This window comes from Arvicola amphibius, chromosome X (genome assembly GCF_903992535.2).
Source record: "Arvicola amphibius chromosome X, mArvAmp1.2, whole genome shotgun sequence".
Lineage (NCBI taxonomy): Eukaryota > Metazoa > Chordata > Mammalia > Rodentia > Cricetidae > Arvicola > Arvicola amphibius.
Genome location: NC_052065.1, coordinates 3,707,833 through 3,724,233, shown reverse-complemented (window position 1 = coordinate 3,724,233; position 16,401 = coordinate 3,707,833). Strand labels below are relative to the sequence as shown.

At 36.9% G+C, this 16,401-nt stretch overlaps 1 protein-coding gene across 1 annotated transcript in view; it reads left to right on the top strand.

Moving 5' to 3' along the window:
- Cnksr2 (connector enhancer of kinase suppressor of Ras 2) overlaps positions 1-16,401 on the top strand; it is a 224,261-nt gene that overhangs the window by 126,340 nt on the left and 81,520 nt on the right. Inside the window, 1 exon segment of the mRNA XM_038316573.1 lies at positions 671-882. Within this exon segment, the coding sequence (XP_038172501.1) occupies positions 671-882 (212 nt within the window).

Here is a 16,401-nt window from a genome sequence, read left to right as displayed (position 1 = left end):
AAGAAACATTGCTAATGTGTAATTTTTATATAGCCTTTCTGAATGAGCTCCACATAAACACCTTTTTACTCTCAGGAAATGCATAGAGTTTGAATATTTATAGTAACCATTTATAATAGCATTAAAATTCATTTACATTAATAATCTGCGGTTTGACCTTCTTATAATACTGATTTATGTGGTACTAATGTCATTCATAAGACCATAGTTTCCCTTTATTTTGGTGATAGAATCAGAAAGAACTTTGTTTTCAGCAACACAAATCCTGTCAAAACCAATAAGATAAACAAACAGGAGAAAAATCTATGATTAAATTGTTATACCTAGTATCTTTCCTTCAACTAAAATCAATTTATGTGGTGAAATTATTTTTCTTCCTATGACATGACACAGTGAAGATGAACTAGAGCAGAAGTTTGAAGATCATGGCGGATTTCTAGCTGGCATTTATTATCTGTGTGAAATTGAAGCAATTTATTTAACCATTGGGCCTCATTCTTATTTGAGACAAAATAGGAATAATTTTAACTAACCCTATAATTCTCAAAGAAATCTTATAAAAATCTGAAGACACATTGTAAAGGAATGGTATTATTTGTATTTTAAGGTACCTCTAATTTTGTATGGCCCTAATGCTACACCCATCTCCTCTGCCTTCACTTTGCTTTAGGGATGAAAAGGGAAACCTTCCTTGTGAAGACCTCAGAGGACATATGGTGGGCAAGCCAGTTCATAAGGGATCTGAATCCCCAAACTCATTTCTGGATCAGGAATATCGAAAGAGGTTTAACATCGTGGAAGAAGATACCGTCTTGTATTGCTATGAATATGAAAAAGGAAGAGCAAGTAGTCAAGGAAGACGAGAAAGCACACCAACCTATGGTAAGAGTTCCTTCTTCTCTGGTTTATATAAGGATACATATCTTCCCCGAGTTTCTTGATTACCTTTAAGAGATTTGGAGTAGTGAGATTACTGGATCCCTCTCCAATAGTTAAAATCCATTAGTGTCATCATGTACTTCTGAGTAGACTACTAACAATTTAAGACATAATATTAGAAAGTTTTCTATATTTTCTAATGACTAGTAAAGATTTTAACTCAGAATGGCATATGAGAATTGTAGAATCACATGTATTTCTTCTATGATAGGTGATAAATTAAGTCAAGAGTTTTATAAGTATAAATGCTTATAACTAACATGATTTATTTGAAATAAAATCATTTATTTAATCTTTGAGGACTTTTTTGTTTGTTTTACAAGACAGGGTTTCTCTGTTCTGCTTTGGAGCCTGTCCTGGAACTAGCTCTTGTAGCCCAGGCTGGCCTCGAACTCACAGAGATCCTCCTTACCTCTGCCTCCCAAGTGCTGGAACTAAAGGTGTGCACCACCACCGCCCAGCAATCCTTGAGGATTTTTAAAGAATCATTTAGATAGGCTTTTCTGAGGAAAATAGAGTGTCAGATTTTATATTCTTTAAGAAGTTTAAGTGATTGATCTTATCTTTGAATAGAGGAAACTGTTAACTAGAAAGGACAAACCTTATTTAGAGCATAGATTAACCTAGAATTACTATGTTAGGATTTTTATTGTTAACTCTTCATTTTCTTTGTATGACCAAGAAGGTATCACAGTCACAAGTAGTTGAAATTGATACAGTGTATCCCCAATATTTGCCTGTGATGGTGCCTGAAATGTAAAATGAATGGATTTAATTGGAAGTCTATGCTTTTCCCTGTCCAGTGTCAAATTAATCCTTAAAAGTGAGGAACATACACATTGGGAAAAGGCAAGATCCTTCCTAATTAGTACAATCTGCTCCATCCTCTGTTCCCAAAAGACAGGTTATTTCTTCTTATACATGCTTCATTTTTTGACAGTTATTTGTTAAAGTTATATATGTAAAGTTTTGCCAAAAATTTGCCTTAAGAAAAGAAACCAAGGTCAGCAAAGTGGCTCCACTGGTAAAAGTGCTTGCTGGGCAAGCCTGACAATTGGAGTTTGGCCTTGGAGCCCGCTGCAAAGCTAGAATACAACTCCATACATGGACCATGAGACATCCACAAACCCTACACACACACACACACACACACACACACACACACACACACACACAAATAGTGATAAGAATAAAGACATTAGAAAAGAACATGAATGCTTACAGTCATTTCTGTTTGTCTCTGTGCATGTGCTTCTTTGTCATAAGAATAAGCATTTATATTTTTAACAAAACTTTTCAAATTATTTTTAGAACATTTTCTCATTTTACATACCAATTCCAGTTCCCTCTTCTTCCCCTCCTCCAACTCCCCCACATTCCGCCACTTCATCCCTATCCTCTGGAGAGGGTGAGGCCTCCCATTGGGGAGTCTACAAAGTCTGTCACATCACTTGAGGCAGGACCAAGACTCTCCCCACTGTATTTAGGCTGAGCAAGGTATCCCTCCAAGAAGAATAGGCTCCCAAAAGCCAGTTCATGCACTAGGAATAAATCCTGGTCCCTTTGCCAATGACCCCACAGACTGCCCCAGCCACACACTGTCACTCACATTCAGAGGGCCTAGTTTAGGCCTATACAGGTTCTCCAACTCTCAGTCTAATTAGTGAGCTCCCACTAGCTCAGGTCACCTGTTTCTGTGGGTATCCCCATCATGGTCTTGACCCCTTTGCTCATATTATTGCTCCTTCTTCTCTTCTACTGGTCCTTGGGAGCTGGGCCCAGTGTTCCACTCTGGATCTCTGAACCTGCTTCCATCAGTTACTGGATGAAGGTTCTATGATGACAATTAAGGTAGTCATCAATCTGCTTACAGGGGGAGGGCAGTTCAGGCACCCTCTCCACTATTGCTTAGATTCTTAACTGGGGTCAACCTTGTGGATTCCTTTGAATTTCCCTAGTGCTAGATTTCTTGCTAACCCCATAATGGCTCCCTCTTTCAAGATAAGTGGTTTTTAAACATAAAGCAAAGAAAACCAGCCCATGAATCACAATCCCAGAGAACCTAAACAACAAGGGGGACCCTAATAGAGACATACACAGATCTAATCGACATGGGAAGTAGAAAAAGACAAGATCTCCTGAGTAAATTCAGAGTGTGAGGACCTTGGAAGAGGGTTGAAGGGGAGGGGAGAGGCAGGAAAGGGAGCGGAGAAAAATGTAGAGCTCAACAAAAATCAGTAAAGTACAAAAGTGCAAAAAAAAAAAAGATATCCCTTTCCTTGCTCTGCCTCTCTCTCCTTACCTCATCTTGGCCATCCCATTCCCTCATGTTCACCTCCTCCTTTCGTTTTCTCCTCCCTCTCTCCTCTTCCCCCCCTCCCCTCTCCTCTCCCTTCCCCTTTCCCCACACTCCTAATTTTCTCAGGGTCTCTTTTCTATTCACCCTTCCCATAGCATCCATGTATGTTTCTCCTGGGTTCTCCTTGATACCTAGCTTCTCTGGGGTTGTGGACTGTAGGCTGGTTATCCTTTGCTTTATGTCTAATATCTACTTAATATACATACCCTATTCATCTTTCTGGGTCTGGGTTACCTCACTCAGTATGGTGTTTTTCTAGTGCCATCCATTTGCATACAAATTTCAAGATGTCATTGTTTTACCAATGAGTATTACTCCATTGTGTAAATGTACTACATTTTCTTTATCCATTCTTTGGTTGAGGAGCATCTAGGTTGTCTCAAGGTTCTGGCTATTACAAATAATGCTGCTATGAACATAGTTGAGCAAATATCCTTGAGGTATGGTTGAGAATGTATCCTTTGGGTGTATTCCCAAGAGTGGTATTGCTGGGTCTTGTAGTAGATTGATTCACAATTTTCTGAGAAATTGCCATACTGGTTTCCAAAGCAGTTGTACAAGTTTGCACTCCCATCAGCAATGGAGGAGTTTAACATAACTTCTTAATTGTACTATTATGCCTATGTCAAACTGTCACATATTGGAAGTATTTGAAACTTTTTTCTGTACTGTTGTAATCCTGAAGTATAGAGGTATGTTGTCTTCATTATCCCTCCTTATCCTGACCCATGAGATAATATAAAAGTTTGCTTTATTTCACAACTACATATTGAATAGCAGTTATTCACTAGGCTGTATAGTACATCTACTCTTATTTTCTTTTTTATTTATTTATTTATTTATTTTCCATTCAAAAATTTATACTTCTTCCCCTCCTCCCATTCCCTTCCTGCTCCCCCACTCATCCTCTTCCCTCCCCCTCCTTCCTTAAGAGAGGGCAGGGAACCCTGCCCTGTGGGAAGTGCAAGGCCCTCCCTCCTCCATCCAAGCCTAGGAAGCTTTGCATCCAAATAGAATAGGATCCCAAAAAGCCAGTACATGCAATAGAAACAAGTCCCAGTGCCTTTATCAATGGCTTCTCAGTCAGCACCCTTTGTCAGCCACATTCAGAGTCCGGTTTGATCACATGCTCATTCAGTCCTGGTCCAGATGGATTTGGTGAGCTCCCATTAGAACAATCACACTGTCTCAGTGGGTGGACCAACCCCTAATGGTCCAGACTTTTTGCTCATCTTCTCCCTCCTTCTGCCTTTCAACTAGACCTTGGGAGCTCAGTATGTTGCTCTGATGAGGGTCTCTGTCTCTATCTCCATCCGTCGCCGGACAAAGATTCTATGGTGATATTCGAGATAATTATCAGTGTGATAGTGGGGCAAGGCCAGTTCAGGCACCCTCTGCTCTGTTGCCCAAGGACCTAACTGGGGACATCCCTGTGGACACCTGGGATCCCCTTTAGAGCCAAGTCTCTTGCCAACCCTAAAATGCCTTCCTTAATGTAGACATCTTCTTCCCTGCTCCTATATCTGCCCTTCCTCCATCTCCACCCTCCCACTCCCCCAAGTTCTCTCCAGTCTTTCCTTTCTCCCTTTTTCTCCCCCTCTCCCCCACCTCCACCCCTACCCCCACCCCCATGCTCCCAACTTTTGCCCAGCAATCTTGTTTGCTTCCAATTTCCAGGAGGATCTATATATGTTTTTCTTGGGGTTCACCTTGTTATTTGGCTTCTCTAGGTTTGCGAACTATAGGCTTAATGTCCTTTGTTTATGGCTAGAGTCCACTAATGAGTGAGTACATACCATATTCATCTTTTGGGGTCTGGGTTGTCTCACTCAGGATAGTGTTTTCTATTTCCATCCATTTGCATGCAAAATTTAAGATGTCATTGTTTTTTATCGCTGAGTAGTACTCTAATGTGTATATATTCCACACTTTATCCATTCTTACATTGAGGGGCATCTAGGTTGTTTCCAGGTTCTGGCTATTACAAATAATGCTTCTATGAACATAGTTGAACAAATGCTTTTGTAGTATGATTGGGCATCTCTTGGGTATATTCCCAAGAGTGGTATTGCTGCATCCTGAGGTAGGTTGATTCCCAATTTCCTGAGAAACCGCCACACTGATTTCCAAACTGGTTGCACAAGTTTGCATCCCCACCAGCAATGGAGATTTTTCTACACATATCAAATTGGATAAATGCTTTATGGAAGAGGAAATCATCATCACCAAATATAGTCAAATATTTGGGTTCTTACTTGAATAACTAGAAATTGTTACTACTTTCAGACTACAAGTTAAAGGACCTGGTTCTGTCATGTTCCACAAAATATATCTCTCCCAGTAAAATAAAACACCTTAAATTTTAGATAATGTATGTGGTCTATAGATTCCTGATATTTCTTTGAAACAGATGAAAAGAAAATAATTGTGTACATGTTTAAGCAAGAGAGAAAGACATCAACCAAATTATCTTTTTAATTATTGAACTTTAAAAATATAATCATACCACATAAAAATATATTTTAATCTATATTTTCAGTATGGATAATTGTAGATAGTTTCTTGGAAATTTTGAGCTATAACTTTAAGATTATTCCAAGTAAACAACAGCTTAATATATTTACTATTTTAAAGTCAGATCTTAAATGATGAAATGTACCTATCAGTTATAAGAAATTTGTTTTCATAATTTTCCTCAAAACGAATTCATTTGTTAACTTGCCCAGCTACCATTTGCTGTATAAATACATAAAATCACCCATGCAGTAGGAACACAAGGGTCAATAAAACTTAAATTCTGCCTGTAAGATGGGCATAACCCAAAGATAAGAATCATTAGAAGATAACAAAGTTGTTTCAGGTAAGTAGAAAAACATGTCCAATGTGTTAGCTGTAGAATTGAAGACTGGGAAGTTAAGCAAATAAACATGATGTTTATGTTAAATTGTAAATGTTAAATAGTTGTCATCTAGGAGTTCTAAATGCTTACCATACCCAAATACCTGGTATTCTCAAATCCTAGGCCTGAGATCCTGAGGGTTTTTATAAATCTTTAAGCCGAAACCTCAAAGGTTTAAATGCAGAGTACTCACACTTTGCTAAATCAATGTAAACTTCTTTATTTGACCCCTCATGCAGTTCCACTCATGAATATCCCAAGTAGAACACTATAGGGGGAATTCTCTATTCTTCTGGCACTATACAAAGTAAGCTAAAGTACAAAAGGTTCACATTCTAAGAGCATTCCATGTAGTTATTAGTCACAAATATTCTCATTTTCAAGTATGTAAATTAAGCCACTCTTACTCTCTAATAATTTTCTACATTGCCTCTGTACTCAATGCATGTCTACAGTTAAGCCTAGTAGACTGGAGACTGAATGGATGGCAGCCACATCCATTCACTCTCCCAATATTGTAATCCCAACAACCCAGAGGTTGAGGCATGAAGATTGTGAGTTCAGGTTCAGCCTGGACTAAAGAGGGAATTGTAGGTATGCCTAGGGTACAAGGAAAACCCTCTCTCGAACAAAGCAGAATATTAGAAAGCTTCAGTAGGATTTTGAGAATCTTAAGAGACGTGACATAGTCCATAGTACAGAGATGTACTTTTGGTTGAATGTATCTTAGTAAATTTGCATTTTCAAGTATCATCTATGTATATATGAAAATATATATGAAAATAGGGAGCTCGTTTTAAAATACCATATTGGTTACTCTTCTCCTTGCTGCAACAAAATATCTGAGGAAAGCAACTCGAGAAAGCAAGGATTGATTCTGGCTCACAGAGTGCAGTCTGTCATGAAGGAAGCATCATGATGATAGAAACTGGAGGCAACTGGTCACACAGCCCCCACTGTCAGGAAACAGAAATCAGTGCTGATGCTCAGCTCACGTTCTCCTTTCCTTCATTATGGTACCCCAGCCAAAGAAATGATGGCAGTCCCCACCTCACTGAACCTAATCAAGATCCTTCCTTATACATAGGCCCACAAGTTTGTCTCTTAGGAGAGTAGAGATCCTGTTCAGTTTACAGTAGTAATCTCCACAGACAAATATGTGAAAATATTCTAGTTGTGTGCTGTGAAGCATAATTACTTAGCGAAAATCCTCATCTTACCCTATCTTCGCTATTTTTAAATGAATGAGTTAAAAATACAAATACCCATGTAAGCAATTGTGCATGTAGGTGACGATGGTCAGGGACAGTTCTGAAATTATGCCTATGGAGCTTTCTTTATGTTTTATGTACTGAAAGGGAGCTAGTCCACTTAAGCCTCCCAACAGTAGTGTATCTGTACATGAAAAAAACCTAAAATGCAAAGGAATTAAGTAGTTTGCCCAGCTACTAAGTAATGGAGCTGAAATGAACTATCCATGGATATTTGTTGACCCTACCAGTTATAATAGCTTGCCATATGTGATTTAAAAGTAATTCTCAAAAACTCTAGAAAAAAAATCATTTTAAAACATTTTATTAGTCTTTCCAAACTCGAGAATTTTATTTCAAGCCAGCAGAAATAGTCCTAATTTTATGTCTTAGCATATACATTATTTTGTATCTACTCACCAACAATAAACTTGCATTTATATAAACATGGCCCTAACATCTTTTTCAAAAGCTTCCTATATTGTGGGTAAGGAACAATGGTGTGGCTTATCCTTTTAAACCAGGGTAAAAGGTTACATTTTACTAACAATAAAACCCAAAATAATTTCAGATTATATGCAAAAGTAGATCTATTTACAAAACCAATGCCGATTGGGGTTTTACTGTTATTCTCTGTAGTACCAACTGTGTCCCCGGATCCTGTCTATCACCCAACTACTCCAGAATGACCCTGAAGACATACAACTGTATGCTTCACTTTTCTCGTTTATTAAATGAAGATGATTTCTGCCTCATAGAGCTTTTGTGAGAGTTTAATGGCAATGCACTGTAAATTGCCTCAGTGCCCAGTATATTAGATAGTAATTTTTATTATTCTCATTACAAAATGAAAGGAAAATAGAATTAAATCACGTTAACAATTGGTTTCATCTTCCCAGGTTTCAAAAGCAAAGATTCAATTTAATAAAAATCACTTGCTTGGCCACTTTTCAGAGCAGAAATATTTTCCACCAGCTTCCTCTGCTAGTGGATTCCATGCCCCTTCTGTTTCATCAAAGCACACCGTTACAGTTACATTTTTACGTGAGAAATTCAGCTAAAGAGTAGGCACAACTGGCTGAACCCTTTTGTGGCCACAGGAAGTCAGATTTCGTAGGGGAAAAAAAAGGGAAATAATTTAAAATATCTCAAGAACCATGTGAGTTGGGAAATGGGAACCCAGACCTTTCTCATTGGTTGAAAATCAAGCCCCTCATCAAAAGCATATAAATAAATGTGTATAGTATTTTGGACATTATTCTCATAAATGTTGTTTGTGCATTGAGTAAACTTAGTGTCTAGAATATTATACCTAGACATTTACAACTTCACTGATAAAAGAAAATCAAATACTTTCTCCCTTTTAGTCACCTAAATAGTAAATGGCTTTAATGGCCTATTGTCACATGGTAAAGGGCCAAGTTCTACTACTGGGAAATAAGAATGATATCTGTACATTTCAAAGTTTGTTGTCATACTTACTCTAATGCCTTTCTTTTTTTTTAAGACCAGGCTGGCCTCAAACTCACAGAGCCTGTGTCTTCCTCTCGAGTGCTAGGATTAAAGGCGTGTGCCACCACCATGCGGCTCTGTTGCCTTTCTTTCTTTTTATTAAAAATTCTTCTCTTTGAAGAAGCCAAATTATAATTTAAGCATTTTTCTAAATCCCTAAAGATTTAAATACATAGAATTCATTTATATTTCTTTTATTTCTGAATAGCTGGCTTCTCTCTTTCTTGTCACTTTCCATTATAAATAACTTCCTTTGAATGTAAAAATCAGGTTTATTTCATTAACTATTCTGGAGAGAAAAAAGTACTGTCCACAGGATATATATATATTTAAGTAAGAAATACTATTCCCAAAGAAGTAATCATAGAATTTAATGAAGGAGAAATATGAGATATATACTATGCTCACATGAATTGTTATTTTTGGACTTTTTGAAAAAAAGTATAAATATTCTACTTTGGGTAGCTTCACAGAATGGTTTTTAGCATCAAGCTAACTGTGATAAGAGACCATGTAACTAATGGATAAAAATAGAAACGTATATTCCTATTATGAGAATTAGAGTAATCATCTAGGGAAGGCTCTCTTTCTCAATTTGTACAGCTTTATTGATAGAAGTTATTAAAGCACATTAGTTTCAAAGTCAGGTTGCTTGTGTTAGTGTCAGAGCTTGGCTATACTTGAACTTGAGCTTAATAGAGGCTACACTTATACCTCAGGATTTCATCTGGAAAAACAGAATAACATTATGTTACTATTATTATATTATATTACTATTATATCTGTAAGAACTAAGCATTAGATTACATATATCAGTCACTTAGCACAATGTTTTTCTCATCTGATGTTCTTAAGAAATGGTACCTAGCTGGGCGGTGGTGGCTCATGACTTTAATCCCAGCACTTGGGAGGCAGAGACAAGCGGATCTCTGTGAGTTTGAGGCCAGCATGGTCTACAGAGATAGTTCCAGGACAGCTAGGGCTGTTACACAAACTCTCTCTCAAAAAACCAAAAAGAAAGAAAAGAAGAAAAGAAAAGAAAAGAAAAGAAAAGGTACTTAAATGGCATAGTAAGTGGTTGCTGCTCATAAATAAAATGTTCCAAAGAATTTCATCTACTTTTGAATCATTTTAGCACTTAATGTCCTCCCTATTACAGGACCTAGTAAATAAAGGATTAAAACAGTAAAAGTATATCTTCATATTTGGTCTCTCTACTAAAGCAATAACCAACTATTTAAGTCTTAGACAAGATAAAAGGATAAAATTATATGGGAAATAAATAAAAGTGTTGGAAACTCTGAAAGACATGGACCCTTGGAAGAAAGGTTTGTTTTGCAAGAATTCAAAGAAACGGCTATTAGATAAAATAGTAAAGAAAGGGAAACTTTCAATAGGTTCCAGAGCATTAATATACAGAAAAAATGTAAAGATAGCTGTGTCAGAATGGTTATTTAGTTCTCTTTTCAGAAGAATAACAAAACCTTCACATGACTACCAGTGGAATGATGTGACCCATATGAAATGGTGCTCGCTGTGCAGACAGAATGGAAAAGCCAAGACTAGAAAGTAACAGCATTTCTCATCTGGAGGGAGTCATACCTATCAGGAGACATTTGACAGTTTCTTAGCTAATTTTGTTTTTGTAATAATGGCATAATAAAGGGTGCAGGGTCTTTTTTGAATACCATCTTTTTTGTTAATTAAATTTTTCATTTACTTTACATCTCAATCGTAGTTTCCCCTCCCTCCTCTCCTCCCTTTCTCTCCCCTGCCTCCCTTCTACCCCCACCCCCAGCATCTACGCCTCCTCCATCTCCATTCAGAAAGTGGCAGGCCTCCCATTGGCATCACAAAGCCTGGCAGGATGCAGGATCTTAATGATACCCAGTAGATCAGGTAGAAAATAAGGTCGCTACTCTGCATCCCTGCAATGTACCAGACTGTATCCAAACGTTAGAATGTCCAGAATGTTGTTGGTGAGAAACCCTGATTACCTTAACAACCAATTTACAGAAACAGATACTAGAAAAAAATCAAAGTTAGAGAACTTATATAATACAGAGATCATTGTCTTGGTTTTTGTTTGTTTGTTTTTTAGTTAAAAGAACCTAGGGAATTAGCCCTTTGGAAATATATACCTACATTTATTCATGATTAGCATATTCTCTGATCAAAAACAGTATGTGATTGTAACTGTCTGTAATTATCTATTCTGCCCCCACAGATAAACTAACCATAACATCCTCTGGAGCTAGATATGATACATTATTTCCCTGGTTAAAATTAGAGTGCATTTTCTCTTATTGCAAATGTAACAAGCAACAGTTGCTAACATATAGATAAAGCTGTTAGTGTTAGCTTTCAAATCACAAACGTGAACTAAGTAATCTGACATTTTCTTGACAATTTTCTATAGATCTCTGGTTTTGAAAGTCCATTTAAGAAAAGTTATGTAGTTAAATAAGACTACGGCATATGCATATTTTATACTCCTCTTATAGATTAATAAATGCAAACTGTGTTGAATGCCTTCTTGCATTTGGACTATATCCAGTGTTTCTCTAATGCATTTGTACATTAGTCTTTGTTTCTTTGGGTCACAAAATAGTATTAACTTTCCAGTGCAGCAGATGCTTAATAGAACGCATTTGGGAAACACTGAAAGACTTGGAATTCAGCTTAAACACTCCAGATCGTTGATATCAATGATAGAAATTTCTTTGCATTTTAAGATACAAACATCTAGATGAGCTGTAGCCTTCCCCATAGCTGGTTTGTTAGAAATCTTCATTCATTTTTGTCTTGCACAAAAAGCAGATAGTCTATTTATAGAATAAATTGTATTTGTAATAAAATTCCAAAGCGAATTAGATAGATAGATAGATAGATAGATAGATAGATAGAAAGATAATGGAAAAGGGTAGAAGGGGAGTAGGGAGGAAGAAAGGGGAGCAGAGAAAAATATATAACTCAATAAAAATAATAAAAAGAAAAAAGGGATAAAAATAAAAAAGATCAGTACATGGTTTTCTATACTCTTAACTTGAAGAATTACTGATATTGCAAAATGTTTTTTGTATAATTCATTGAAGAAAATAGATCCTTGAAAATAGAAAATCTCAAGTTTAATATTTTTCAAGAACAGGGGGCTAAATGTAATATCCTGCTTATGTCAATAACTATCACATACATTACTGCAAATAATGGAACATTGTCCCACCAATTAAAAGTGTCAGTGTGGCAGCCTGTCAATGGATATCATACCCAGTAATACCAATGTACTTTCCATTGTTCTACAGAAATCTACAGCTACAGAAATAATACATGTTAATGAACTGTTTTAGAAGGAACATAAATTGGCTTTTTTTTTCATTTGTGGTCTTCAGTGATCCATCAGTGAAGCATTTTGATTGAACAAATTGTTAAATTGCTATAGGATGTCATTTGTTTTCAAATGTGAATCTTAAATTGGTAACCTTTTCACTTTTCATAAGGAAATTTGACTGCCTTCTGGATATGAGTAGGGTTTTCAATATATTGTTTCTCTAAGAATTTTTTAATTGCTTTAATTTGCAGTTAACTTAAATGTATGCATTTAAACAAATAACTCTGCATATCCATGCCATCTTTCTTGTTCAAGTCCGTATTAAAGCTGAGTGTAGCAAGAGGCCAGTGTATTTTATCAAATCCTGCTTTCCTCCATGCTCTACAATATTCAAAGGAGGGCCCAGAATTCTTCTGCCACTTAGTATTTAAAATATCCTAATCCTTTCTCATTCCTTCCACAACTCTCATGTGATTATCACTGTATAGCAGCAAAAATTAAGATAAGAAATACTGACTTTTCAAATTCATCTGACTACATGGCGAACTCATATTAATTATACACATACAACACACACATATCCCTTCTCTTGCTAGAATTACCTTTATAAAAAGGTAATTTGATTTAAAAATAGCCTAGTAATTAAGCATTAAAATGACCATATGATTGTTTACCACTGTCTCCTTCACTTACATCACTCCTCATTTGTGTGTGTATGTGTGTGTGTGTATATATATATATATATGAATGTATACATCACTTTTATAAAGCAGTAGGAAAACAAACAAGATGAGACTTTTTTCTTTTTATTCATTCTTCTCTCATACAATACATCTGAACCACATCCTCTCCTCCCTCCACTCATCCCAGACCCAACCTCCACCCCTCTCCCCCAGATCCACTGCTCCTCCATTTCCCTTCAGGAAACAGCAAGCCTCCCAGGGATATCAACAGAACATAGCACAATGAGATGACTTATTTCTAGAAAAAAAATTGCAACTGTTTTTTGTTTCTCATTAGTGAAACTGAAAATAATAACAAATTCAAAGTTTATATTGAATTTTTATTATTTATCCTTGTTATTATAAACCATTCTTAAACAGCCCGTTGAAATACAAACCACTTTTTCCCAAGGTCTTTTACCTAAAAACAAAATTTTTAAATGTAACACTAAATATGAAAGCACTCACTCTTGCTTATTTTATTAGATCCAGATACATTTTCATTCTCCTACAGAAAAATTACTGACTTTCCGTTAATTCCGTTTTTCTTCCTCTTCAAATGTGTGTTTCTTTACCTTAAATAACCCCAGGATGTTTTCCTAGAGATGCAGTCAACCATCTGAAAGTAATTATTGTGTCTGGTATGCGCAGTTTGATGGGTTTACATAGCATGCCTATAGCTTAAGCATTCCTTACTATACTCGTTTTCATCAGATTATTGGCTAAAATATTTAGAACAGATGTGTATATATGTAACTTTCCTGTGAGAATTAAGTAATATGTCAGACTTTTGGAGAGTTTCTCTGCATGTTTTTTTTAACCTTTGCCAACTATGAAGGGACTATTGCTTCACAGGTGCTATTTATTATCCTGAAACCTCATGATTTGTGCATGGAAGGAGGAAAGGGGGAATGGGAAAATTGGAAAAGGAAGCAGCTCACTGGTGTTTCAGCAGACATGCTACCCATGGAAACGTTTTTAGAAGATAAATCAGGGACAAGGACTTGTAGTTCTGACTTGACTACCCGGCAGCTTTGTAAAGCTCAGTTTGGCTTTTTTAAAAAAAAATAATGAAGTGACTAAGAGTATTTCTGCTCTTCCAGAGGTGTGTGTGTGTGTGTGTGTATCCATTCCCATGACAGACTCTCACACAGACATAGAAATAAAAATCTTTTAAAATTGTTTCAAATGTAGTGGGTGGGCCAGAGTGATATACTACCTTGGATTGGTGGGAAAGACAGGAAGAAGAAGAAAGCTATGAAAATAGAAACACAGAGGTGTGATCTAGAGCAGAGGTGATCGGGTCCAGTGCATGAAGAAACCCCTTGTTGTTATTTTGTTTTGTTTTGTTTTTAACAAGCTGCTTAAAAGTACAAAAGAGTTATTGCATTTAAGGCAATATTCAGAGTATGGGAATACCCCAAGTAAAGAAGAGTGCACCACAGCAGAGGTGTGTTTTCTCTCATTAAATCTATATTTAATTTCCCTAAACTATTCAACTAAATCACTACCTATGTGAACAAAGTTGGTATATCATGAAGAACTAGGAGAAGAAATGAACAAGAATTATGCCATGGAAGAATTAGGTGTCTCTGCTTACTTCTGAATGATACACGTGAATTTAGAGAGAAAAGAGAGTAAAACATGAGGAACAGAGTCCTGGGGGGAAGTAAGAACAACATCTCAAAGAAAGAAGAATCTATCACCAATGCTGCAGACACAGCAAAAAGGTCAAGAGGTCTAAACTGAGTTCAAGTTAGCAATGTGGAAGCCCTAGTGTCCTTGGTAGTAGATGTTTTGGTGGAGTAGTAAGGCAAAGCAAGCATTCAAGAGAGGAGATGAGAACATGAGGGAGAAAGTCAGGAACGAGAGGGGTGCGTTCACTCATGGAGACGGTGGGACAGAACTAATGGGAGATCACCAACTCCAGTTGGAATGGGACTGATGGATCATGCGACCAAACCCGTCTCTCTGAGTGTGGCCAACAGCGGGGGCTGACTGAGAAGCAAAGGACAATGGCTCTGGGCTCTGATTGTTCTTCATGGACGGGCTCTGTGGGAGCCTTCTCAGCTTGGTCGATCACCTTCCTGGACCTGGGGGGAGTTGGGAGGACCTTGGTCTTAGCATAGAGTGGGGAACCCTGATGGCTCCTTGGCCTTGAGAGGGAGGGAGGGGAGGTATGGGTGGAGGGGAGGGGAGGGAAGGGGGAGAAGGAGGGGAGAGAAAGGGGAGAAGGAGGGGAGGGAGGGGGGAGGAGGAGGGAAGGAGATGGAAATTTTTAAATATAAAAAAAAATAAACCATGAGAAAAAAAAAAAAAAAGAGAGGAGATGGAGAAGAATTGGAGGTTGGTCATCTAAAGCAGCTTTCTGATGGTGATTTTGATGAAGTAGAGAAAGCTAACAAAGTGCTGGGTTGATAGATTATAGGGTGAAAGGGGTTGCTTTAAGGCATTCTCTTTAATGCCTTTGGGGCGAGAGGCAATAAGATCAAATGAGCAATCTGATGACTTGTGGTTTCCTTACTATGTGACATCCTTTATGAATGCCATCTCTGAACCTGCAATGGATAGTCATAACAAAGCTATGTAAGATCTGGTTACTGCGAGGAAGTAGAGCAACATCTAAGTAGACAGCAGCCACATAGTATAATAAGCATTGTATATACACCAAAGGGATCCGGAAAGATGCTAAGGGAACATGACAGGTTGAACAAATCGTTCTGTCATTCGGCATTCTAGTATTTTTAGTAGCACCTAATAAAAACATTTATTTATAAGCAATTATGTTCACTAGTGTTAAAGAAGCTATTATATTTTTAGTAAATTTTACCTCAGAATAATTTAGATACATCATTATAAACTACTCTATTGTTATCTATAATCTTAACATTAGAAAATCATATCCCATTTGTGGGGAGTTTTCAGTTAAATATAGTTCGTATTTTTAAAGGCTACTTGCCATTAATCTTGAAATAATATTTAGTCAAACCACAAAATAATTATTCACACTTATTAGACTACAATAAAAAGTACAACCCCAGCTACTATAATGATGTCAGTAGGAACTCCAGTTGTACAGCACATATAAACACCTAAATAACAAAACAATGGTTAGACGATAAGGTATTAACACAGAAGCGTGACCAGGCTCCTGGATAAGATTTGAAGTGAACTCCAGAAGTAACAGATGCCTTATCCTTTTAGAAATAATATTTTACTCTAAGAGGTAGTGAATAACAAAAAATTTTAGAGGAGCTGTAGTTTTCCTTTCTTGACGGCAGTTCTCTCTGTAATTTTTCTCATAAAATAACAATACTAACTGCATCCTCAAACCTTAATGCACTGCTAGAGAAAGATAGTACATTTCCACAGTAGTTTTCATAGATTTATAA